Below are 26,535 nucleotides of genomic sequence, written 5' to 3'. Positions count from 1 at the left end.
ATGTCTCTTTTATTCCTTTTGCATATTCAGTTGGGAAGGGATTCTGCAGCTTGCCACACTACAAAAATACAAATCATCACACCCAGTCTATTGTTTTTCAGGCTTGGATAGTCTTACAGTTTAGAACAGCATATAAACATGTATGGAATGATATTAATATAATGTCCAAATGACTTGCAAACCATCACAAAGAACTACCTATTGCTGTTTTAAGAATCACTGTTGCAAAATAGTTTTTTTATTGGGCGATCTGCTTCAGTTGCCACAAAATTTTCATTTAAGATACTTCAGATTTTAACATCAAACCATAGACATAAATACATAAAGGCTAATTATCAAAAGATAATGCTTTTTAAAATGATTATTAGTTTTTTGATGACTCCTTTGTAAGCTTGAAGGTGAGTTTTCATGATAGATTGGCTAAGAATACAAGTCATGTCACCATTGCACGTAGTCCTTGACTTACGACCACAATTGAGCCCAACATTTCTGTTGTTAAGTGTGACATTTGTTAAATGAGTTTTGCCCCATTTTATGACTTTTCTTGCCACAGTTGTTAAGTGAATCACTGCAGTTGATAAGTTAATAATATGGTTGTTAAGTGAATCTGGCTTCCCCATTGACTGTGCTTGTCAGAAAGTTGCAAAAGGTGATCACATGACCCTGGGACACAGCAATGATCATAAATATGAACCAGTTGCCAAGCATCTGAATTTTGATCACTTGATCATGGGGATGCTGGAAAGGTCATAACTATGAAAGACGGTTATAAGTCACATTTTTCAATGCCATTGTAACTTTGAATGGTCATTAAATGAACTGTTGTAAATTAAGGACTATCTGTACCTACTTATTTTATTTCAGGATTTCATTTTTAGCTTATTTATACCTTGTACTGATTTTAAGGAAGCCTACCTTATATTAGTTTTCATGTTCAAATCCCTGGCACTTAGATTCACCTGTTATTACCATTCTTGTCTTTTGCCTGTACATCCCCTTGCAAATTAAGTCAGCTATGTTCTGCTTGCTCTCATCCTACCCAGAATTAGATGCTTCAGGCTGATCTATCTTCTCTGACCATTTAGGGAGGGAGGGAGAGAAAACAATGCTGGAAGAAATTCCAGAAAAATAACTCTGTTCCACCCACCTTTAGAATCATCAGTCTAGCAATATTCTTCAGAAACTCATATTTCTGCATTGTGAACACAGGGGACCTACTTATTAGTTAAATTAGAGAGCAAAGTAATGTATATATTACATAGTGCTGAAAGAATAAGACAGAAAAAGAGAGTTGAGTGAAGAACAGGTCAGAGGAAGGAAAACAGGAGAAGGGCCAACATCTCAACTGAATCAAAGATACTGATTCTCTGCTTGATAGCCTTTAAAAAAAATCATGCTAGGTGAGCAGGTGAATAGGATTCTTGGCCCATGAATGTTTCAGAACAGTTGTATTAATATTTATAGCAAATATTTCTAGAGCTCTAAATGGTTTAGTAATTAAGGAATTGGAAAATCTAGGTTCTTGTCTCAAAGTGTTGCAAGGGAACATAGCAGGGAGAGCTGTGCAGGTTGCCTTGAAACACTGAATGAAATGTGGGATGAATTTTTAATTAAATATATGACCAGTTAAATACCCTCCTTTTGAAAAATACTTAAAAAGACTTGGCTTTTCCCCCAGGCACTGGAATCTGATGAGGTGGATGAGAGGATTTAATGAGATGTTGGAAGCCTAATTTTGGTGCCAGGTTTTTAATGTTTATGGTTTTAATAGGTATAAGTATTCTGTTTTTTATTGATTGGAACCTGCCCAGAATTTGATATAAAATGGGCAGCTATATAATTAATAGTGCATTTATTTTATGTGTTTATTTTATATTTATGTGCTTTCCCCCCAGATAATAAAAGTTAATGGGTATGTGTCCTTAATTTCTTGTTAGTAATTTGTATAAGTATTGCCTAGATCAGGGGTCCCCATGTGCCCACCGCTCACACAAATGAAGCTGTCCATGTGTGCGTGCCTGCCTCTCACACAAACCTATCCCCTCTTCCCACCCTCCCCTGCGCCAGGCTGCCAACACGGAAAGATTGGGGAATGCTGGCCTAGATATTATGTATTGCATAACTAGCAAGATAATCCTAGAAGTTAATATTCCTTTTATTTAAGGCATTTTTGTACCTAAAGTGCAATTGTACCCAGTTACAACATAGTATAGTAGTTTAAATGTTTTCATGTAATTGAATGTGCTGTTCTTTTATGGTGGTGACATTTTACCTGAATCTAAGCAAGGTGATACATGACCAAATGGCTGCTTTTGTGTTCATTTTTATTGTGATAGGAACTGCTGGACAAGTACTTAATAGCTAACGCAACTAATCCAGAGAGCAAGGTCTTTTATTTGAAGATGAAAGGAGACTATTTCCGTTATCTTGCAGAAGTTGCAAGTGGAGATGACAGGAAACGTGAGTACTGTGTTCATTTAAACCTATAGTTTTCAGTTAGAACACGTGTATAAAGCCATTATAAAAGGCAGGAGCATTATGTATTATGTCCTGCTTGTGTGGATAATAGTTCCGACTAATTTTTTAGGTTGCTTTCACTTATTTTTCCTTTTTCTTCACAGAAACAATAGAAAATTCACAGGCAGCTTATCAAGAAGCATTTGACATCAGCAAGAAAGAGATGCAACCTACACATCCAATTCGTTTGGGTCTAGCGCTTAACTTTTCGGTGTTTTATTATGAGATCCTCAACAATCCAGAATTGGCCTGCACATTGGCCAAGACAGTAAGTTTTTTTTTGTATGTCTGTGCATGCACGTAAAGGAAGAGGACTTTGTAGTCTCAACTGCTTATTTTCTTAAATGAGAATTGTATGTAGAGAACATAGAGTTCTTGTAAAATATAGTCTAGAGTGATGTATCTTTCCCCATGATTTGCTGTTACATGATGAAACTTGAGAGACCCATTAACAGTGAAGTGTACTAAAGGGCACTTAATTGTTCTTCACAGATTTTCACTTAGTGATTTCAAGATGCAACTGCCCACTGTATAAGGTTGCATCTTTGCCTTCATTGATCACAGTGAAACTTAATTTGAGGGAACAGTACTTAGGATTGATTGCTCTCTTTTCCCCTGTTGTCTAAAGTATGTATGATAAATCTTGTTCACCAGATGAAAACATTGTGGCTAAGCATCCCTTCCTTTTTTTGCTTGAAAGCTTCATTAAACAAGTTTTGTATTAACAATTATTATTGTATAATATATAATTATATATAATATATAATTCAGAGCAGTTTTCATTAAAGAAATAAGATACACCTATGAAGAAAGCTGATTTAGCTTTCTATACAAATGTTTACTTTGGGGAAGTCTTTTTCCTGAAATGAGTAAGACTGGTTTTTGTGTCTCTTACAGGCTTTTGATGAAGCCATTGCTGAACTTGATACACTGAATGAAGACTCATACAAAGATAGCACACTCATCATGCAGTTGCTTAGAGACAACCTCACAGTAAGATACACCTTTTAATTTTCTTAGAATAACTGTGTTTAAAATCTGAGTTTGCAACTCTTAATTGTGATTCTTTGGAAAATACCTTTAGGAATAATAGTTGCAAGCCAAGGCTGTTTGGTATAGGAATAATAGACATACATTCTTGATATTGTCTTTCTAAGACTATTTCCCTTGGCTAAACTTAAATAGAAATGCATATATGACTTATTATCCAAGTAATATTAACAGTTTCACATGATGTAGGTAAAGCTATTTAAAGGAGAATGAACTCATCATTTAAAAAGCCGGTTATCTTTGCCATTGCTTATTTACTCTGCCATTTAGAAGATTTCAATATGTGTGTGTGTGTGGGGGGGTGTCAGGTTGTTTGAACAGTTATTCGAGGGCTGAAAGGCAGAATAAGTGTATATTTAAACTGAATGTGCTGTACTTCAGTCTGGTTGTTTTTCTTTCTAGTTATGGACATCAGACAGCGCAGGAGAAGAATGTGATGCTGCGGAAGGTGCAGAAAATTAAGTTGAACCTGGAGTGTCATTCTTCTCAAGAAATCTTTTTACACGTCTCATTCCTTATAGCTCCACTTGGATTTCCTATAGCAAAGAGAACCCATCCATATGTATGGAAATCAATTTATAGTCTTTTCACACTGCAGCTTTGGGAAAAATCCATTCCTTGATTTGTGTTTGTCTTGGCCTTCCTGGTGTGCGGTTACTGCTGTAGAAAAGTATTAATACTGGCTTAAATTTCATATAAACATAAATAATTTCCAAACACTTAAGTAGCAGACTAAAGTTATTTGGTATTTTTTTAAAGAAATCTGAACCAGGTCCTTCAAGCAATTGTTTTGGTATTACAGAAAAAACACAAATATTTGAGTAACGCAACTAAAAAGTTTTATGCAGTACAATTCTTCACATTCCCTTTTTATTCAGGGGTTACTTGGTTTGATTTTTACATGCTATTGTTAATTCCTTTCTGTAGGATATGGGAGTATTGGGCTACATAGAAAGCATAGTAGTGTGGCTTCCTACATATGTGTACAGCAGGAGCTATTGAGTGTTTAAATACAGGGACTCTTCTTACTCTTCAGTTGCTGCTGTCCAATTGCTATCCCCTCCCAATAAAATATCACACTCCTGCCTTTGTAGTTCTGGTATTCACTTGATTATGTCTTAGAAGCAGCATGTTACTGCCAGAAAACAGGGAGTGCCTTTTTGGCAGACTAAATTGCATGTCATTTCTTAACACTGGAATGGGGAAAGTGGTCACATGTCCAAGTATAAAACTTTTCCATGCAGATTTGTGCACATGTATGAAGGTGTCAAGTTCGTCCAGTGATTTGTTCTGTAGGTAGATGGACCACTATTGTGTGTTGCTAATCATTGATTGTAGTCCCAAAAAAGCCTTGTGAAAATGTTAATGCCCTATGTAACAAAATAACATTAAATAAAATTACATTTTATAAACCATAAAATGTTGCTTTGTAACATTTACATGCAGCTTTTCTAAAAATATAATTATTTGCTTAACAAGCTGGACTGCTGAATTGAAAGTAAAGACAAATTACCTATATTGAATCCTTTTCAAAAAGTCTGGGGAGAAAATAATTCAACAGCCGTATGTTTAATGATCTCAATCTTTGTTAATCTCAATATTTTGAGAATGTTCTTAGGAATAGTCATTGTATCCATTTACCTTTTATTTATTTAAAACACTTTTTTAGCCGTTCATCTTGTAACCCGTTCTGAATGGCTTCCAATCAAAAGTAGAAAGAATATGCAAAACCACATTAAAACTATAAAACCAAGACATTAAAAACCAACAAAAACCTGGCACCAAGTGAAGCTCATGATGTGCAGTCACCTAATAATACCCTAGCACTTGGGGAAAGAAAAAAACAGGTCTTCAAAACTTTACGCAAGGTTTGGAGGGTAGAGGCTTGCCTAACTTCTATGGTGCACAGTGTTCCATAGGGCAGTTGGCTGTCCCAGAAAAGGCAGGCTTGCTAGCTCCCACCAGATGACAATATTTAGGGGAAGGAAACGAAAGCATACCCACCCTATCTGACCAGGTAGGACAGGCCGATGTCCTGTAGATGCCTCCATATAACCTGGCCCTGGGACATATAGGGCTTTAAAGGGGAAGACCACCTTGAATTGCACCCAGAAAAAAACTGAAAGCCCACACAGCTCACACAGCAGAAGTCTTACATGGGCAAATCTAGGGGTTCCCATTACTTGTGCATTGCTGCATTCTGGACCAGTTCATTTTCTGGACAGTCCGGTATACAGGTCGGCAACCTGCGGCTCCAGAGCCGCATGTGGCTCTTTGAGCCTTTCCCCTGCGGCTCCCAGCCTCTTGCCATTTGCAGAGAGAGACAGAGAGAGGCACTTGCCCCTCCCTGTGTGTGTGTGTGTGTGTGTGTGTGTGTGTGTGTGTGTAAAAAAGCTGAAAAGCTTATTGGGCGGAGCTCCTCCCTTTGCTGGGTCTGCAGGAAGCAGGAAGGGAAGGAGAGAGCTAGCTAGCCCAGCTATGCTGACTCAGGAATTCTGAGAGTTGAAGTCCATGAGTCATAAAAGAGCCGAGGTTGCCTACCCCTGAGCTTGTTGGAGAACAGCTTGAAGCCAGCTTGCCAGGTGAGCAGAAGATCGGAGGGGGGGGGGGGGGAGAGAGCAGAGAGAGACAGCCTTTTGACATCTAAAATGAAGATAACACTGCATATATACTCTTACCTTTAATATACACACACACACACCTATAATAAAGGTAAAAAAGGATATATGCAGTGTTAGCTTCATTTTAGATATCAAAAGGGTTTTGCAGCTCCCAGTGTTTTGTTTTCGGTGGGAAATGGGTCCAATTGGCTCCTTTGAGTGTTTTGGGTTGCCTACCCCTGGTCCAGTAGAATGCATTGCAGTAATCCAAACTGAGTAACCATGAGCAAGGCTTCCAGGGAAAGGTGCAATTGGCACAATAGACAAATCTGCGAAAGCCCCCCCCTCCCCAAGCCATGGCTGCCACCTGCTCGAGCAGGAGCTATGAGTCCAGGTGGACTCCTAAATTGCACACTGCATACCAGCTCAGACTGGGGAAGCACCATTCCATTCAGAGTTAAAGAACAAAATACCACCTGGGTCTGGATGACAAATCCCGTAGCCACTCCACCTTGCCATGGATGAATAGAAGCTGGTACTTCCTCATCCAGACTCTTACAGCCTTCAGGCATTCTGTCAGCACCACCACAGCATCATTTGTTTGGTTGGGGGGGGGGAGATAAATCAGAATGATTCCCTTATTCAGGTAACCACAAAGGACTTCAATTATGAGACTACAGTTGTAGGTGTTAGCAAAAAGTATGTTTAAGAATCTCACTGTCACTATATGTAGCCCGTCTCATAAGATTTTTCTATTTCTTTAAAATTGAGTCCTCGTATCTCCCTTTTTCTCCAAATTAAAAATGCTAGTTTCACTCTGGAGAGCATATCGTTGAACATTAGGTGTAGCAAAATGATGGGTCATATTTAAGGGGCAAACATCATTGGTAGTGAAATAGATTTAAGGTTAGATTCATGATACAGATTAGAAATAGATCTATTTGCATAGTTACCTTTACAAATAGAAGAAGTGGGGTAAAGAATTGGGTAGAAATACAGGTAGTCCTCAACTTAACGACCACAATTGACCCCAACATTTATGTTGCTAAGTGTGAAATTTGTTTAAATGAGTTTTCAAGTCAGATGATTTTCTTCTAACCTCTGGTCTCCATTTACACCAAAAATTCCTAGTACAACAGATGTATTTTGCAAAACGGTAGCCCAGCTTAGAGGCTTCATGATTGCCAGTTCCTGTATGCTGATAATTTAGTATTCTTGTACAGGATAGGGACCGTATAGTACTCAAACCTGTTTCCTAGGTTACAACACTGATAATGGCTTGAACCTTTAGGCCTGCCTTTTCTGCATAAATTAATGATTGTCACTTTTAGTCAAGTTCCTTTCCTTCACTGCTAAATCTTACTCCAGAACTTGAGAAAAAAATCTGTTAATATTAATCCTAAAGTCAAACAAAATTACAACTGATGGGAAAGGGAACCCTCATAGGATTTCAAAACTTTTCTCCTCCAATAAAGCCATTATATAGCAATAGAGGGCAGAATAAAAACACAATTTTAGGATTGTGAATAACACACAGTGCCACTGGATGCAGAGGCTTCAATTTCTGAGGAAAGGTTTTAGAGAGGGTCAGGGCTGCCATCCAGATCTCGGATAAGGATACTCCTGACAGTTTCAACACTGACCAAGGAGACCTTTGTCTTTTACAGCTAGGGGACAAGCCAAGAGACAGCTCTCTAGTGGAGTCTTTTTTTTCCAGTAGCCCCAAATGGAAAGCAAAGTCTCCTTCCAAATGAGCTTGATTATGTGTAACTTCACTAGAGACACTTCCATGAAACTTTCTTTTTCGTCGTTGTTCAGGGTTGTCGCTCTTCCAATCTAGTCTGCAACTCTTACCTCTCCAGATAGTCCTTGTATACAGGTAGTCCTTGACTCCCAACAATTCATTTAGTGACCAAAGTTACAGTGGCACTGAAAAACGTTTTTCAGAGTTACGATCATCGCAGCATCCCCATGATCATGTGATCAAAATTCAGATGCTTGGCAACGGGTTCATATTTTTGACCGTTGCTGTGACCCAAGGTTATGTGATCCCCTTTTGCGACAAGCAAAGTCAACGGGGAAAGCCAGATTCACTTAACAACCGGATTGCTAACTTATCAACTGCAACGATTCACTTGACAATTGTGGCAAGAAAGGTCGTACAATGGCGACAAACTCACTTAACAGGTCTCACTTAATTTTGGGCTGAATTTTGGTCGTAATTCGAGGAGTACCTGTACTACTCTGTGGCCGATGTAACTGTCCACCTCAGTCAAGCTGGGCCAGCTGCTGCCACTGAGCTCACATAATAATAATAATAATAATAATTAATAATAATAATAATAATAATAATAATAATAATAATAATAATAATAATAANTGGTTAATTGTTCTAACTGTCAGGAAGTTTCTCCTTAGTTCTAGGTTGCTTCTCTCCTTGATCAGTTTCCATCCGTTGCTTCTCGTCCTGCCTTCAGGCGCTTTGGAGAATAGCTTGACTCCCTCTTCTTTGTGGCAGTGCCTTACTGAAGTCCAAGGAAACCTCCGCCTGCCAAGCGCTGAGTAAGCGGCACAGGAGGCCCCAGCCGAAAAATTAAAACAAAAATGCATTTATTCTTCATTCCCCGGATACCAGCGCTAACTCTCGCCACAGCTGCCCCTCTTTCTACTTCGAGAAGCGGCCCAGACAAGAGCGAAATCAAAACGCCGCCGCTTCCCCCCGCCTCTAACGTCACTGGGGAAACGCTCCTCCCCTTCCCGAGCGGAACAAGATGGCGGCCGCTCTGCCGGCCCGTCATGCTCCGCGGGAGGCCGGCTCATCTTCCGTGTGTGTGTCTATGTGGGAAAGAGGGCGAGAGCCTCCCTGGGGCCGGAGGAGGAAGGCGGACGTCGGCTGATGTGAGCGCGAAGGAAGGAAGGAAGGAGAAGGAGTTCTGCCGCCGCCCGGGGACCATGCAGCCTCAGTCCCGTCGCTCCGGTCGGCGGCTGCTTCCCGCTTGGTTCTCGCTGCTGCTGCTACTAGCGCTCGGGGTTTCCGCCCTGCGACCCCGGGACGGGCATCGGGAGCCACGACTCGGTGAGTGCTTGGGGAAAAGGCGGGGGCGCAGGAGAGCTTGCCTCGCTGCCCCCCCCCCCCCGCCCGACAGAAACCCGAGAAACCGAGCGATCCTCCCGCTTGGCCAACTGCTGGGCTGTTTCCTCCCGTCGGGGTGGCGCAAACCGGGACGGATCCCTGGCTGGAGCCGAGCGGGCTCTCCGGGAGGCTTCCTCGCCGCTTGAAGCCCCCGTGCAGGGTGCCGAGTAATGGGTGGTGGTGGGGGGGGCAAAGCATTGGCCGTCGCGGAGAGTTTCTGGAAAGGAGCCTGTTGAGGAGCTGAACTGTTTCTCCATCCGGGAAAGGCCGGGCAAAGCCTGCAGTGTGAACGCTTTGCGCCACTTAGCGGGACTGCGGGATTTGCCGGAGGTTGCCTGGGAAGAAACGTTTCTTTGGGAACTTTTGAGGGGGGGGGAACTCGTTGCCCAGAGAGGGGGCTGCTCATAGTTGTAAACCGGTTGAACGGGGTGTGCAAGAAAAAAAAAAATCCTCTTCTCCTTTAGGGAGGATTTTGAGTCCTTGAAGAGCTCTGCCTATAAAATACACTAATAGCACATACAGGTAGTCCTCGATTTACAACCACAATTGAGCCCACAATTAATGATTTTAAGTGAGATTTTGTTAGGTGAGTATTTGCCCCATTTTATGACTTTTCTTGCCACACTTGTTAAGTGAATCATTGCAGTTGATAAGTTAGTAATGTGGTTGTTAAGTGAACCTGGCTTCCCCATTGACTGTGCTTGTCAGGAAGTCGCAAAAGATGATCACATGACCCTGGGACACTGCAACCGGTTCCTAAATATGAACCAGTTGACAAGCATCTGAATTTTGATCACATGATCATGGGGATGCTGGAAAGGTCGTAAGTATGAAAAATGGTCATAAGTCAATTTATTCAGTGCCATTGTAACTTTGAACAGCCACTAAATGAACTGTTGTAAGTTGAAGACTACCTGTAGAGACGTTCATACCCCTGTACAGGTAGGAAGCAAATGGTCTGAAAAAAGAGGGAGGTCTTTACAAAGAGCTTGGGGAAGTGAAGATGGGCATTACCATCTTAGGTTCCACTATCATTAAATGTTATAAAATAATAGAATGTCAATTGTTTAAAAAATTCATGAGGGTGGGAGGCAATCACTTGATTGAGGATTAAAAAAAAATAGTACAATAGTTATCTTTGAGTCAAGCCCATGTTTTGGTGGTTTCATGGAGGCAATGAGGTTTTCTAGGCAACAGTGTCAAAAGCAGGAGCAACCTACCAAAAAATTCTGATTACTCTTAGATAGAGCTGGGATGATCATTCGTATTTTTTGCACAGATAGTCCTCGATTTACGACCACAATTGAGCCCAAAATTTGTTGCTAAGCGAGACAGTTAAGTGAATTTTGCCCATTCTATGACCTTTCTTGCCACAGTTAAGTGAATCACTGCGGTTATTAAGTTAGTAACCCAGTTGTTAAGTGAATCTGGCTTCCTGTTGACTTTGCTTGTCAAAAGGTTGCAAAAGGTAATCACGTGACCCTAGGACACAGCAACTGTCGTAAATACATATCAGTTACCAAATGTCTCAATTTTGATCGCATGATCATGGAGATGCTTTCAGTCATAAGTCTGAAAAATGGTCATAACTCACTTTTTTCAGTGCTGTTGTAAATTTGACCAGTCACTAAACAAATGTTGTAAGTCGAGGACTATACCAGTGGTGGCGAACCTTTTAGAGACCGAGTGCCCAAACTGCAACCCAAAACCCACTTATATATTGCCGGGTGCCAGGTGGGCATGGCCCACTGGGTGGGCGTGGCTGTGGTGGTCATGGCAGACTGGGTGGGTATGGCCAAGGTAGGCGTGATCACCTTGATGTTGCTCGTGGGGAGGGACGCCTGTGGGGTGAGGCGAGGCAAGGTGAGGCAGGGTGGGGATGCCATTGTCGCAAGGCAAGGCAGGGGCCAGGATGGCTGCTGCCTGACACCATCGGCCCCCGCACACAGAGGCCAGTGAGTGCATGGGGGCTGACAGTGTCCATCAGCAGCCACAGCCTGCCAGCCCCTCGACCGGCACACTCTGAGGCTCCGCAGCCCGCCACCAGCAGTTCAGAGAAGCTGCCTCTGAGCTGGACAGCCAGCCGACAGCTGAGGCGGCGATGCAGTGGGAAAAGGAGAGCATGCGAGGCCAGGAGGGATGCATCCGGCCACATGGGACCTCGGCGAGTTAGCGAGGGGCTGGTTGAAGAGGGACGGTTGCCATCTCAGGGGCATGGCATGTGTTCCCACAGAGAGGGATCTGAGTGCCACCTCTGGCACACGTGCCATAGGTTCGCCACCACTGATCTATACTGTTCCAATACTGAGATCAGGACTGTAAACACAGCCATAGGTGATTTCATGCACAGTTAAACATTGACATGATGTTAAAACTATCCTTATGGCAGGTGAGATACATCTTTATTATAGGGAGCTTAGGCCTCCCTTTACAGTATAAGAACCACACATATAAATTAAGAAAAGTTTTCAGCTGAGGTTGTATTATTGAACAGTATTGTATGTATGGATAGGCATAAAATAGCTGCAGATGCTCATAAAAGATATTTTTAAAGATCTTAAATGTGTACTAATCTTTTCTGGTGCAGGAAACAAGTACGGTAATTGTAATTCTTAAGAAATATCTCTGGAATGGGGTGTGGAGTTTTGAGTTTCAGTTCCTGATTCTGTTACAGTTTTCTAGTATAGCCATTTATTCATGCTTCATGTCATTTCCATAGAGTTCTTGAAAGGATATAATTACTGGTATATATATTTCATTTTGGCACTTTCTTGTAAATGAAATGAGACATTAAAAGGGAACAATATTCCACATAACAAAAACTTAATATTTTCAGGGGCGTGAGTGGCAAACACAACACAGTTTACTAAATCACAAATGTCCAAATTAGTGGGACTGAGTCATATGTCTTATATAGTGCAGCTTCAGTGAAAGATATGCTTAGATGCATCTTGTTCCATTTAGTTATAGACCAATACTTCACTTTATATTTGTTCTGTTTAAGCCTTCACTTTCTTTATTCCCCAGAGAGATTGGAGTCTGTTCTTTCAGACTATGATATTCTTTCTGTCTCCAACATCCAACAACATTCAGTAAGACGAAGAGATCTCCAACCTGAATCCCATATAGAGAAGCTTATTAGTTTTTCAGCATTGCATAGGTATGATTTTTTTTCTAGTTAAATGCAGAATCGGTCTTGTTTATGTATTGCTGCAATCACGTATTTTCTGAGTAGTAGGAACATTACGTCTATTAGGAATGAAAAGGAAATTATTTTAGGGCCTTTATAATGTAAGATAATAAATATATCATTGGCTTTCACCCACCAGGCAAATGTATTGGCAAGCATGGTAGTTCAGTATCTAAAGCTCAAATATGTATGCAGAGCCTTTGAATCTCTTTTAATAATGTATTGATGTATTTTCTTAAACATTTATCTCAGATTTGAAAATTAAAAAATTAGTAAACATCCTTGATGCTATTTGTCATCAATTCCACAGAGAGCCATATGCAACAATTCCTACTATATTGTGCATAAAGAAATCAAGTATTTTAGATACATCTGAAATTATTTTTTTACAGGCATTTTCAATTATATTTAACATCAACAGCAGACCATTTTTCAAAAAACTTTCAAGCACTTATTCTTGATGGCCAAGGCAATGAAAGACAGTATCATGTACAATGGCAAGAATTTTTCACAGGTCATATTGTTGGTAAGTGTATACAAGTAAGTGTTGCTTGCTAGCATTGTTGTTCAGTTGCTAAATCATGTCCAACTCTTCATGACCCCATGGACCATAACACTCCAGGCTCCACTGTCCTCTCCTGTCTCCCAGAGTTTGCCCAAATTCATGTTTGTTCTCGATGACACTATCTAACCATCTCATCCTCTGCCATCTTCTTCTGTCTTTGCCTTCAACCTTCAATCTTTCCCAGCATCAGGGTCTTTTCTAATGAGTCCTCTTTTCTCATTAAGTGGCCAAAGTATTTGAGCTTCAGCTTCAGTATCTATCCTTCCAAAGAAACAGTCAGGGTTGATTTCCTTTAGGATTACTAACATACGGAAAATCAAATTGGATTAAAAAATGTATAAACTGCCATGATCTGGAATACCATAAACAACTTTCTGTTCTGGAAAAATTAATCTCAGAAGACAAGGAACGGCTATTGGAATAGCCAAACCACACTACAGATTTTACAGACAGCTACTAGGTATTTGTGTAAATGGAATGCATAATAGATCTGTTACTAGAGTCTATTGGCATTCTGAGTGCTAATATTTATTTATTATATTCAGAAATGTTTTCACTAGATAACTTATAACAGATTAGAATCCTGACATAATTCTTAGAAGCTAAGATGATTAAGACTACAGTTCATAAACAGTAGAAACCTAAGCAAGCTCATTACAACTTTTGATTTCAGCATTTACCTTTTAAACATTAAGGTATTGAAAGGACTGGAGAGAATGAATATGTCTGACTGGTGCCTCAGAGGCAAAATTATAAGTGTTGCATTGCCACTTGCAGCATCTGAATTTGGGAAAGTAATTGGAGCAGAAACTCCGCCAACAGAGAGGAACAAATGGGTAGGTGGTATGGATAGTATAATCCCCAGCTATGGCGAGTTTTATAGGCCAATTTAGACTGATAGAGCTTGCTTTTGGTCCACAAATGAACTGGGAGACCATGAATATCATATAAAAATGAGACAGGATGGTTATAATCTTTGGGTCCAGTTAGCACTCTTGCTGTGGTACAGGTAGTCCTTGGGTTATGACAGTGGCGCTATACAGTGGGGACTTATGGGTCCTCAGAGTGCCAGCCAGATTGTGATCTGGGTGCCTGGCTCACAATTATGACGTTGCAGCAAGCCATGATCAGGTGATCACAGCTTCCAATATTACCTGCTACCTTCCCAGAAGCAAAGTCAATTGAAGAAGCTCTCAGGAAATCAGAAGTCATGATGATGTGAAATCCTCCTTTAACAATGGCAACTGAGACTGCGGAAATGCCATTGTTAAATGATGCAGTTACATGATGTTACACTTAAGAACCATGTCACTTAGCAACAGAACTCGCAGTCCCAATTGCCATTGTAACCCAAGGACTACCTATATGACAGCAAGAGCATTAATGGACCCATAGTGCAAAATACTAAAGCAAAGTGATTAAAAAATGTTGGAAGGTAGTATACATTTTAAGGAAGTTATTCATATTGTTTACAATAATAAAATCATTGGAAATAAGTAATATTGTTATTATATTGATTCAGATGGCTTCCCATCTCACAAATGTCATTCCCCAGTTAACAAATGCTAAAAATTAATATTAGCAAAAAATAATAAAACGGTCACCAGGGATAAACTCAAGCCAAAAAAAAATTGACAAAAGACCTCTCTGGTTCATTTTGCTTCCCAAGCTTCAGGCCCTGGAGCATGTCTTTTGATATAGTCAGTGAATATACCCAAAGATTTTCCTTGAATCTCATGACATAACCTCAAATTCATAATATGTAATTTCTTTGCAAATGGGAACTGACCTGTTACAATCTAGCATGTTTGGCTTTAAATAACTCATAGTAGGGCCTGTTGTGTATGTTTCAGTATAAAGTAGCTGCTAACTAAAGGAAGTTATACTATTTGCTGCCATTAATAGATCCATTTTTTTCTTCCCCCCCCCCCCCCCCATATCCAGGTCACAGTAATTCCAAAGTTATAGCTCACATAGGTGAAGGTGACTTCACAGTGAGGATCAATACAGATGCAGAAGAATATAATGTTGAGGTATATCCCATTATATAAATCTACATGTAGCCAAATGATTGCTTACTTTGTTTTAATAGATTGTAATATTTTAATATTCTTTTAACATACTTTGAGTGGCGTGGCGGCCTAGAGACAAAGACACTTGCCTCCTACTCGGAAGGTTTCTCTGTCAGGGTGCAAAGAGAAAATGTCTGCTGCAAACTCCACATAGGCATCAGGAAGGGCATCTGGCTAGCAAAGGCTCAGCTCCATTCAATCGCCCCGACTCCATCCCGAAGCAAGGGATTACAGGGTCGTAAAAAGAAAAAGAATAGTTTAACATACTTAAAATGTGATATAAATAATCATATCAAGAAGGAGCCTGAATGAAAGATTATCCATATAGGTAAAATTCTCCCTGACGTCTGGAATATGATGCTTACGCAGAATCTAAGAAAATCATATTGCACCATATTAGTTTTCTCCCTTGCTGTACCTAACCGTCTGCTTAGAAAGTGTTTCTTTGAAAATTGCCATAAATTTGTTTTAGCCTAAAAACTACCTGAAAAAGGCGACTTACAATCCAAATCCAAAGTTCTGACTATCAGATATCTCCCTGCTCCTTGTGGTCACATGACCAAACTTCAGGTTCTTTGCAACATGGTTGCATTTATAGTGGTTTGCAGCATCCTGTGGTCATGTGACTACATTTTAAGCCAGCTTTGCTGAAAACCAGCAGATACTTCATTTAATGACTGCAGAGTTCGGCTTAGTGATCACTGCATAAACTGTAAAATAACAATAGGAATAGCCCTTAGACTTATACACCACTCCATAGTGCTTTACAGCACTCTCTGAGCAGTTTAAAAAACTCAGCATATTGCGTCCAATAATCTGGGTCCTCATTTTACTGACACTAGAAGGATGGAAGGCTGAGTCAATAATGAGCCAGTCAGGATCGAACTCCTGGCTGTCGGCAGAGTTGGCATGCAATATTTTGCATTCTAACCACTGCGCCACCATGATCGTAAAATGGTTTTATGACTTTCATAATTTACAGTCATAATGAGCAGGCTCCATTGTGGTCATAACTCTAGCACTACCTGTTTTCCAATTATCAACCTTTTGGGGATCTTCTGTATTTAAGATCCAGTCATTTTTTTAATGCCTAGTTCCATGAAATAATTTCCTTTTTCTTATTGTAATGGTCAGTGTTTTTTGAATATTTTACAAAACAGTAAGGAGCAAAATGAGCCATTAGGGTTCTTTGTTTTACAATTGCACTTCTTGTCATTTTTTTTCTTCGTGAACTACTGCTCACAAAAGCAAATTATAGTTGTCTAGATTATCATTTGAATAGAGCATAAAATTGTAGTTAGTCTAAAACAGAAGTGATAACTTATGAATGTTTCATTATACTGCAGTGGATATTGGAATGAATGGGAATAATATATGAGCCTAAATCCCGGCTCAGTATCAGTAGTGAGTCTGATAAATGTAATGACATTATTTTGAAATTAACCAAGGTTCAGACCTGAATGAAGCTATTTATTTTAAAATGTAGCATTATTATTCAAATTCATAATTTTGGCAAGCTATTTTAAAGAGAATGGATAGGGGAGCTGTTTAGCTATATTGACTAGAAATGAAAATAATTTTACCTAATGTAAAAAAAACAACAAATCTGTTGTATACTTACAAAGCCCTGTAAGGTAGTTTAGGACAGAATTAGATATATCAGTGATGGCGAACCTTTTAGAGACCGAGTGCCCAAATTGCAACACAAAACCCTCTTATGTATCGTCGGGTGCCGGGGTGGGCGTGGCCCATTAGGTGGGCATGGCTGTGGTGATAACGGTAGACTGGGTGGGACTAAAAAGTTCAATCAATTCCAACTTTGTGAGATCTTTTTTTTCCACGAGAAGTTGAAATTGATTGATTGATTGAACCTTTTTTTTTTTTGCACACGGCGGTGGAGGCCTAAAGCGAAAAGATTTTATAAACCCAGCTGAAGGCCTAGGACTGGGGCGATGGCGCGTGTGCCCACAGAGAGGGCTCTGCGTGCCACAGGTTCGCCACCACAGAGATATATTCACAAACATAAATAATTATTTTAAAGAATACTAGGCTTTAGCATGTTTAGTTCTTCAGGCTTCTGAAGTGACAGCTTTTGATAAGTTACTCCACTTAAGCTGCATTTACTTAAAAAACGTTTTGTTGAACTTAGGGTAGCTTATTTTTGAACAGACAGGAAAACAAAATCATATCTGTGATACTGTTTTTTCTACTCCTAGCCCTTATGGAGGTTTCTCAACAACACAGAAGATGAAAGGCTTTTGGTATATAGATCTGAAGATATCAAGGATATCTCACGATTAGAATCCCCAAAAGTATGTGGTTATGTCAAACCAGAAGAAAAGGGGCTTTGGGGAGGAGGGCTCAAGGATAATCATGTAAATAAAGGTAAGTGTCTTAACTATTTGCAATATTTTCATAGAATTGTATAAGATTCTTCTGTAACAGCATAAGGTACTACATAATCCTCCACTTACAACCATTTGTTCAGCGACAGTTCAAAATTACAGTGGTGCTTAAAAAAAATGGGCTTACAACCCATGCCCAAATGATGGCTATTGCAGCATCCCAATCATCATATGATCAAAATCTGGGCGCTTGGCAACCTCCTTGCCTTTACAACCTCAGGGGCCATTGCTTCTTACCCAAGGCTAAAGTTGTGCCGAGGAGATTTATGAAGATAGTGCAGCTTTAGTGTGTGTGTAGAAAATGATCACTGGTGAAGCTGGATCCAAAAAGGAAACAGCAAAGGCAGCGAAAAGGGTCCACAAAGCAGGCAGCAAAGGCAGTGAGGAGCTTCTGCTTCAGCCACAGTGGCTGGGCACAAAAGGTGAAAGGCTAGTGCGGGGAACTGGAGAGAAGGCAGCTGAGTAAGCTTCACGGTTCAGAGGCTGCTTGCCATCCCACAAAGTAGGTGGGTGGGGTGAGTTGGAGGCAGTCTGTTCTCTTACTGGAGGGGGGGGGAATCAGAGCTGAAGGGACCAAGTCTGGGATGGCTTTGTTTTGTGTAGATACTTGGTTAATGACTTGCGATTCTTGGTTAACAACTGCATCAGGGAATGCTGGGATAGCCATCGTTGGTTTGGTTACATGACGTCTCTCTTTACAACCACATCAACTTACGACAAAAATTCTGTTCTCAATTGGGGTAGTAAGTTGAGAATTACCTGTACTTTCTGTTTAACATTGTGACGTTTATGCAACAGAAAGTTGTCTCCTTCACTCCGGAAGCTTATAGAAAATTTACTTTACTATAAAGATCAGGATATTAGCATACAGCAACTCATGCATAGTACGCTATCTGCCTTGAATGCTTGTCTTGTTCTCACTTTATTGGAAGAAGGCACATTCTAGCCTGGCGTCCGCATACCATTGGTAATAATCCATTATTTTTAAAATTGGCTTAGCATTTTTTCCTAACGCGATCCCTCTGGCATAAAGACATGATGTAAGAAAGATTTAAGCAAAAGATTTCTGTAAATGAGCGTTCTGCTTCTGCTTTTTTATTGTGTGGGGGTGGGGAGAGAAGAAAAGCACTTTAAAAATAGTTGCTCTTTTCACCCTTTCACTGTCTCTGCATATGTCACATGGTTATGATTGTGGAGATAAAATTGAGAAAGGTTTTCTTGACCCTTAAAATGTGGGATGAATGGGTGGTTAATAAATGAATAAATACCCATAAGCAATTTCTGGAACTCCCCAAGGTTTTCTGTTATATCCATAGCACTTGCACTGAACATATAAATTTTATGATGAACATATTCATATGTTACAGAAATTCTTGATATAATAGCTATAAATAAGTCACCTGGTAATGTTCCAATTATCATGATAGAAAATATTCCTCGGAGAAGAAGAGCTGTTCCAGACCCCTTGAAAAATACCTGCAAGATGTTAGTGGTGGCAGATCATCGTTTCTTTAAGAATATGGGCCGTGGGGAAGAAAGCACCACCATTAACTATTTAGTAAGTGTAATTACCTGCTGTCATTTGGCTGATAAAGTATGCCCATTTATTTTGCTACATTTAAGGTCTGGCAGATTTGAATGAGAGGGTATAACTAAATATTTAAGTAGTATTCCGCAGATATGATTAAGGATGTACATATGAAAAATGCTTGGAATAGACAATATTAACATACAGGTAATCCTCGACTTACAACAGCGTGGTTAGTGACCGTTTGAAGTTACAATGGCACCAAACAAAAGTGACTTATGATCATTTTTCACACAGCCATTGCAGCATCCTCCATGGTCACATGATCAAAATTTAGATACTTGGTAACTGATTCATATTTATGACGGTTTCAGTATCCCGGGGCCATGTGATCCCTTTTTGTGACCTTCTGACAAGCAAAGTGAGTGGGAGAAGCCAGATTCACTTAATAACCGTGTTGCTAACTTAACAAGTACAGTGATTTGCTTAACAATTGTGACACGACAGATCGTAAAATGGGGCAAAATTTGCTTAACAGCTGTCTCACTTAGCAACATAAATTTTGGGCTCAATTGTGGTCGTAAGCCGATGGCTACCTGTATGCCATTTACGCCATTTACGTTACAAGAAACGTAAATGGCATAAACCCACCTGTTTGTGAGTTTGTGCCACTTTAGTCCAACTTACCTCCATTTTTATGGAGAAAAACGATGAGAAAGAAACAGTATTATTATTTTATTTCACAGTTTTTATATACAACTCAAGACAACAAACATACTAATACTCCTGCCTGCTTTTCCCCCCACAACAGCAATTTGTCCCATAGTCACCCAGCAATTCTTATGTATAAGGGAGGCCTAGGATTCATAGTCTCTTAGTTTTGGGCCAGCACCTTCACCGTCACACCAAACTGGGCTTACATATATGAATGGTGCCTTGAACTCCTGCTTGATTAGTGTAATACAAATGTAACAAATACAATGACTTAAATAAGTGGAATGCTATTATTCCTTTCCCATGCACAGAACATGCATGTATTTATAAATAGCTCACAATGCTGGTTCTAATGACATGGGTTGACTGGAATTCCTTGTTTTCCTTTCTGCATTTAGATTGAATTAATAGACAGAGTGGATGATATCTATCGCAATACCTCGTGGGACAACGCCCACTTCAAAGGATATGGCATACAGATAGAGCAGGTATTAAAATACCTCCCGGAAGGATATGTGAACACTTTTGCTGTATACCAGAGTGTATTCAGTTCAGTATTTTATTGAATAATTTAATTGTAAATTGTGATACGTGCAAAACGTGTGATGAAGTATGATAATCCTGAAGGTTATAGTTCTTCTTTGTTCTCCTTCCCCTTTTTCTTTCTAATAGAAATGCAGATAGAGGAAGTAGCCAGGTAGTAACATAACTCAAGAAGAAGAGAGGCAGCAACAGGCATTATTAGTGAGAAAAATCTTTCTTGGTATATACTTTTTAAAAACCATTGGTGCTTCTACTTACTTTACAAACATATTCAGAAAACTTTCCTTAACTTGAAATTTACATGTTAAATTATTAAAGAAAAGCATTAGTTATTAAAAATACAGCATAAACAATAAGAGACTATGATTAAATGAATTTATATAAGTCCCATTGCAGCATCACTTACTATCCTACAATAAATTAGAAAAAAATAAAATTAGAAGAGGGCATTCTACTTCTGCTGTAATATCTCCCCCAAATTCACCAATTTTTGTTCTTTCATATTTTTCTAAATCTTCATATTTAGTAGAGACAAAGCCACATGAGAGGATATTACAACAGACCTGGTGAGCTGGGAGTATTTCAGTCAGAAAAAAAATTGACTACAGCAATAGTCACTGCAGTTGTCTTCCATGCTAACACTTCCATCCCTCTCCCAGCAGCAAATCTTGCTTAAATTAAGAAACTGTAACCAGGAAAAAGTGTCCTTCAGGCGCTCCTTTTTATATGGTATACTGTTCTATTTTGGTTAAGAGTTTTAATTTTGGAACTCTCTTATTGTTGATAGCACTGACTATCTTTATGTGAAGTAATGAATGCATATGTCTCAGTGAATTATGCTGTTTCATTTAAACTTCTGCATTAAATATATTTATTTTTTGTTAGTAAAGATAGTAAAGAGCAAACAGCTGTGTCACTGACCCATTTTTTTCATTGCCAAGAGAAGTCCTGACCAGATGTTCAATATTTGATATGTAAAAACAATTGTTTCCCATATAAGATAATAAAAGTAGCCTATGCCTGGTAATGTTCTGATTATTTTCTTACCACTGTTGGTCCAATAATGTTTTCTCCTTAAAATCAGTCTTATTGGATATGTAGCTGCAACTTTTATTCAAAAAGTATTTATTTACCAAATTCTAGAGATTTAGGTTAAGCTACTGAAATCTGAAAGATTGATATGCGCTTGCTGTGCTGAAGGATTTGTTTGGATCTGATTATTTCACTCAAGAAACAGAAATATGTTTTCTTTCACCAGATAAATCACTTTAGAAACTTTCTGTTTGAGTGATAGTTTGCTGGGGGGGGGGAGAAATTGTGTAGCAATTCTAAGTATATGAATTGCTATGAGCCTTTGCTAATGAGTAATGTTATTTTCTCTTCATTAAAAAACTGAAGCATTTTTTTTGATCCCTTTTTCTGGTTTTACAAAATTTCTAAATATTTTCTTTCTGTTTAATAAAGATCATTGTTCATAGTGAGCCAGAAAATGTACCTCTTAAACAAAAACACTATAATATGGCAAAAAGTCAGCCTGACGAAGAGAAGGATGCCTGGGAAGTCAAGCAGCTGCTAGAGGTAGGCTTTGTGTATGTGTGTGTGCATGCATTTTAAATGATAAAATTAGGTATAAATATTTTTTTTTTGACTCGCTTAAGTTTCAGGTGATCTCCAAATTACAACATACCATGTTTCCCCAAAAAGAAGACCTATCCTGAAAATAATCCCTAGCTTCATTTTTTACGTATACACCTAATATAAGCCCTATCCCCAAAATATGCCCTAGTTTTGGGGCGAGGTGCACATGTAAAAATCAAGCTAGGGCTGGGGTGTGGGGAGGTGGAGCTGTCCCACACGCTCTGTACCTGCTTACCTTAGGACCGCTGCAGTCAGTCTTCCCTCGCCCTGACACCTGTCCCACTGTTGCCTGAGTTCTTCTGCGGCTGCTTGCGGCCGCACCCCACGTGGTGCATCGCGCCAGTGCTGCCGCTCGCAGCAGGAGTCCGCATGGCTCGTCGCGCCAATCACAGCATGTTGATGCAGCATGCTTTATCAAGTATATCTTAACTATTTTTCAATCTTCATTATGCAGAAATGCTATTATAGGGTGTTTACTTACTTTCTGGAATGCTTCACTAGGTGGTCCTGAGTAATTTATGACAGAAGAGAATTTGTACAAAATGTTTTACAGGTGGCACTTCTCCCCAACAAGACTGGCAAAGATGAGAAAAGATATGTCACCACAGTGTTGGAAGTGCAAGAAAGTGTTAGGGACTTATTATCATGTGTGGTGACTTGTTCCAAAGCCAAAGAATTTGGCTAATAAAGACTTGGTTGGAGGAAATGTTGGGACTGAAGATAGATCCCAGACCAGAACTGTTTTTACTGGGAATGATAGATGGGAAGTTTAACAAAGGAGAGACATATCTAGTGTTGCATATCATAACAGCAACAAGGTTGGTCTATGCCCAGAACTGGAAAAACGGAAATTCCCAAGTGGAGAGTGAACTAATTAAAAAAGATTAACATTAGAAATTAAAGACAAGGATGAAACAGAGTATTACGAAGTTTGGGATAAGACGTACTATTGGTTAGACTCGAGGAGAAAAAGTCAGAACAAAGGAAGCTCGTCTAGAAAAGAGAAAGTGTAGATTTTCAACCTCAAAGTGAGCATACTGCAAGATAGAGATCAGAAAGAATATGAAATAAGAATGGAAATGGAAGTTATGTTGTAAATAGACGTAAATATGTATGTAAATATATAAATAGGTAAATAGTATAAAATGCAATATGTAAATGGTATAAAAGATCAATGAATAGGGAGATATATGGTATAGTATGTATGGCAAAATAACAGCCAGAAAAGCCACACTGTGTTCAACCTGTTTTTAAATGTCTACTCAATAAAATTTTTAAAACATTTAAAAAAAAAATGGAACAGAGAAGCGTTATTTGGTGATGCCGGAAGTGGGATCTCTTATTTATTGATCTTCTTTCCTAATTTATTGACTAAGCATCTCTAAACTAAAAAGCGTTTGCTTTATTTGTCCCCCAAAGCAATTCAGTTATGACATAGCTGAAAAAGCAGCTACGGTGTGCCTTGCTCATCTGTTTACATACCAAGATTTTGATATGGGTACTCTCGGACTAGCTTATGTGGCATCTCAAAAACCAAACAGCCATGGTGGCATCTGCCCAAAAGGTAAATCTCTTTCTACTTCGAATTTGGTTTTTCTTCTAGGAAGTGAATTTAAATGTCAGAAGAAGAAAAAAAAGTATGTATCTACTGTAGGCAGTTAAAATGAGCTGGTGACTTACAGCAGAGGTCTCCAATCGTTTTTGACCAGGAGGAACATTTGAAATGTTGAGACTATGTTCTGGCACTTGCACAAAAGGCCTGTTTGGAGATGGGCGTTCTTGTTTACAGAGTGACTGTCATGGGAAAAACAAACTCATCCCGCGGCATTGCTTTATTAGACTGGTACCTGCTAGCTCCATTTCTTATTGCCCCTGCTTAATTTTTTCCGGGAAGATGTGTACATGTCCAAACATGCAGTAGATTACATTTCCCCATCATTTTCATTTTTTCAGGCTTATGGGCCAATAGGCATTATTGAAAAAGCTAGTAGTTTATTTTGTAGAAATAACTTAATGCAAGTTCAGGCAGGACAGAAACATGGTAGGTGTCAAAGACTTTCTGTAAAAGCTGAAAAGAGACTTGAACTTTCCAGAAAATCTAGTTTCTTTAGATTTAAATTGGCATTAAGCATTAACTCCTAAAACACAGCCAACTAAGAGTGGCATGTTTGTACTCTTTGTTTCCCTTCCCTAGTGAGATAGCATAATTGAGAGAAGCATCAGTCAAAGAGAATTGTCAAAATATGTTCCTAAGATTGTGAATCCTTCTGCATGTATCCAACAATGGCCCAGCAGTATTGAATGAGTCTTAACTTGATATTTTTATCTTTTCTTTCCTAGCTTATTCTAATTCGATACCAGGAAAAGCTGTCTATCTTAACAGTGGCTTAACCAGCACAAAGAACTATGGCAAAACAATCCTTACAAAGGTATCGCCAATAAATTATGGATACCATTTTAAGGAAATCAATAATGTTGCTTTTGGGGGCTAATTGTCTGATGACTCTTGTTGTTGAAGATGATTTTTCCTACCAGCCACGGTGACTGAGCTGCTAAACACATTGTGGTAATGTTGATTATTATTTAAAATCATTGGAGTGTTCAGTATTATATTTCATGAAAAAGTGTAGGCATTCCTGATTGTAAGAAATAGGAAAGCAATGAATTTGGTAGGTGCAGAAGTTGGGCATTGTTCCAGTCAGTAATTCATAACACCTATTTTGGCAGAAATAACAGCTTCCAAACGTTTCCAGTAGCCAGTTAAGTTTGTTCTTGCTTCTTAAAACTGTTTCTCACTCTTTGACCTCAGAAGTATTCTTAAGTCTTCTTGCGTGCGAACCTTCTCGAATACCTTCGGAGTTGATTTGGTTGATTGTGTTTTCAATTATTGTCCTGTTGAGATATCCATCCTCTTTTCAACTTGACTTCCTTTACTCGCTGGAAAGGTGTCCAAACTTCTGCATTTGCTGTATTCATTGTTTTATTACTTTCAACTTGTAAAGAATTTTATGTAAATAGTAGCATGCATTCAGATTTGCAGAAAGATACCACTCAGCAATAGCACTTAGACTTATATACCTCTTCGCAGTGCTTTACAGCCCTCTCTAAGCAGTTTACAAAGTCAGCATATTGCCGCCCAACAATCTGGGTCCTCATTTTACCGACCTCAGAAAGATGGAAGGCTGAATCAACCTTGAGCCGGTGAGACTCGAACTGCCGAACTGCTGGCAGCCAGCAATCTGCAGAAGATGTTATGTTTAGCTTTATAGCTTGTAGAAGTTGTGTCAGCTTCTGTTCACTTAGGCATTTATTGAATCGTACAACTACGTGTGCCTAAAATTTTGCAACCAACTATATAGTAACAGAAATCTTTGGAGCATTGTTGGTCCTACTGTCAGAAGTCGAAGTCAGCTAACTGAACAGAATTATAATGAAGTCTTGTCTTCTAACACAAGATAATATGTTATAGTTCAGGATTGTACTGTGGTGTTCTTGGTGCTCTCTGAGCTTGGTTGTTTGCTTGCAGATGTTTCATTACCCAAATAAGTACCATCATCAGTGCGAGTGAGTGTGGGGTTTGCTTCCTATTTCTATATAGTAGCTTGCCCTGCCGTTTTGGTGGAGTGTGGTTTTCTCCTTAGTAGTTCCTTGATTAAAGTATTGTTTTCTGTTTGACTGATGTTAATTCTTATCTATCTGGGAGTTGGCTGCGGAAAAGTATGTTTTTGAATGATGTATAAATATGGCTTGTTTTTTGTGTCTATTGATGGCTGATTTGTCTGAATGCCAAGTTTCCAAGAATTCCCTAGCATTTTTGGATTTAGGATGGGGCGGCCCTGGTGCTCAGTAGTTAAGACACTGTGCTTGTCGGCTGGAAAGCTAGCAGCCCAAGTTTGTGACCCAAGCTCCAATGGAGTGAGCCTCCCATTCCTCGCCCCAACTCATGTCAACCTAGCAGTTCAAAAGCATGCAAATTCAAATAGATAAATAGGTACCGTTTCGGTGGAAAGGTAACAGTGCTCTGTGATGTCATGCTGGCCACATGACTGCAGAAATATTTTCAGACAGCACCATCTCAATGGCCTTGAAACAGAGATGAGCACTGCCCCTGTTAGCTGAGTAAAGTCCACAGGGACTCAGTTAAATTTACCTTTCGATCTAGGATGCCTGCAGTTTCCCAGTCAAAACTATGTTTGAATCTCTCCACATCTTGTGAGATGAAGGGATGTCTTCTGGCTGATAGCTGGTTTTCATGGATGTACTCTGTTAGTCTTCTGCCTATTTGTCCTGCATAGTGGCTATTATGGAGGACTTTATTGACTTGTGTCCTACAGAGATGCCAGATGGTTATAATAATCTGTTGGTTGTTTATGAGATGTTGCTGTGTTCTTTTCATAGCTTGTGTTGGTTGTGCTGCAGTGAGTTGAGTGGGTCAGGCACTTTTTGATAAAGTTGCATAGGTATCCATTTTATTGGAAGATTCTGTATAGGTGGTCTGTTTCTTTTTTCTGGTGTTCAGGATTGCTGCAATGTACTTTTCGTACTTTTCTGAATAATGTTCTCACACAGCTCCTCTTGTG

The 26,535-nt window shown here is 39.5% G+C and overlaps 2 protein-coding genes across 2 annotated transcripts in view; both read left to right on the top strand.

The window, feature by feature from the left end:
* The window catches only part of YWHAQ (tyrosine 3-monooxygenase/tryptophan 5-monooxygenase activation protein theta), a 12,973-nt gene extending 8,319 nt beyond the window's left edge, over window positions 1-4,654 (top strand). Inside the window, exons 3-6 of the mRNA XM_015825143.1 lie at window positions 2,337-2,460; window positions 2,622-2,785; window positions 3,415-3,510; window positions 3,970-4,654. Of these exons, the coding sequence (XP_015680629.1) occupies window positions 2,337-2,460; window positions 2,622-2,785; window positions 3,415-3,510; window positions 3,970-4,029 (444 nt within the window). The 3' untranslated portion in view covers window positions 4,030-4,654. The remainder of the gene's footprint in view (window positions 1-2,336; window positions 2,461-2,621; window positions 2,786-3,414; window positions 3,511-3,969) is intronic.
* Window positions 4,655-9,086: 4,432 nt separating this feature from the next.
* The window catches only part of ADAM17 (ADAM metallopeptidase domain 17), a 37,125-nt gene continuing 19,676 nt past the window's right edge, over window positions 9,087-26,535 (top strand). The window contains exons 1-10 of the mRNA XM_015825142.1: window positions 9,087-9,243; window positions 12,328-12,460; window positions 12,883-13,016; window positions 15,000-15,088; window positions 17,344-17,512; window positions 18,960-19,090; window positions 20,173-20,262; window positions 21,782-21,895; window positions 23,375-23,519; window positions 24,296-24,384. Coding sequence (XP_015680628.1) covers window positions 9,120-9,243; window positions 12,328-12,460; window positions 12,883-13,016; window positions 15,000-15,088; window positions 17,344-17,512; window positions 18,960-19,090; window positions 20,173-20,262; window positions 21,782-21,895; window positions 23,375-23,519; window positions 24,296-24,384 — 1,218 coding nt within the window. The 5' untranslated portion in view covers window positions 9,087-9,119. The remainder of the gene's footprint in view (window positions 9,244-12,327; window positions 12,461-12,882; window positions 13,017-14,999; window positions 15,089-17,343; window positions 17,513-18,959; window positions 19,091-20,172; window positions 20,263-21,781; window positions 21,896-23,374; window positions 23,520-24,295; window positions 24,385-26,535) is intronic.

Source organism: Protobothrops mucrosquamatus, unplaced genomic scaffold, assembly GCF_001527695.2.
Source record: "Protobothrops mucrosquamatus isolate PMUCROS unplaced genomic scaffold, P.Mucros_1.0 scaffold2507, whole genome shotgun sequence".
Classification (NCBI taxonomy): Eukaryota; Metazoa; Chordata; class Lepidosauria; order Squamata; family Viperidae; genus Protobothrops; species Protobothrops mucrosquamatus.
This window is presented reverse-complemented; position numbering and strand designations above follow the sequence as displayed.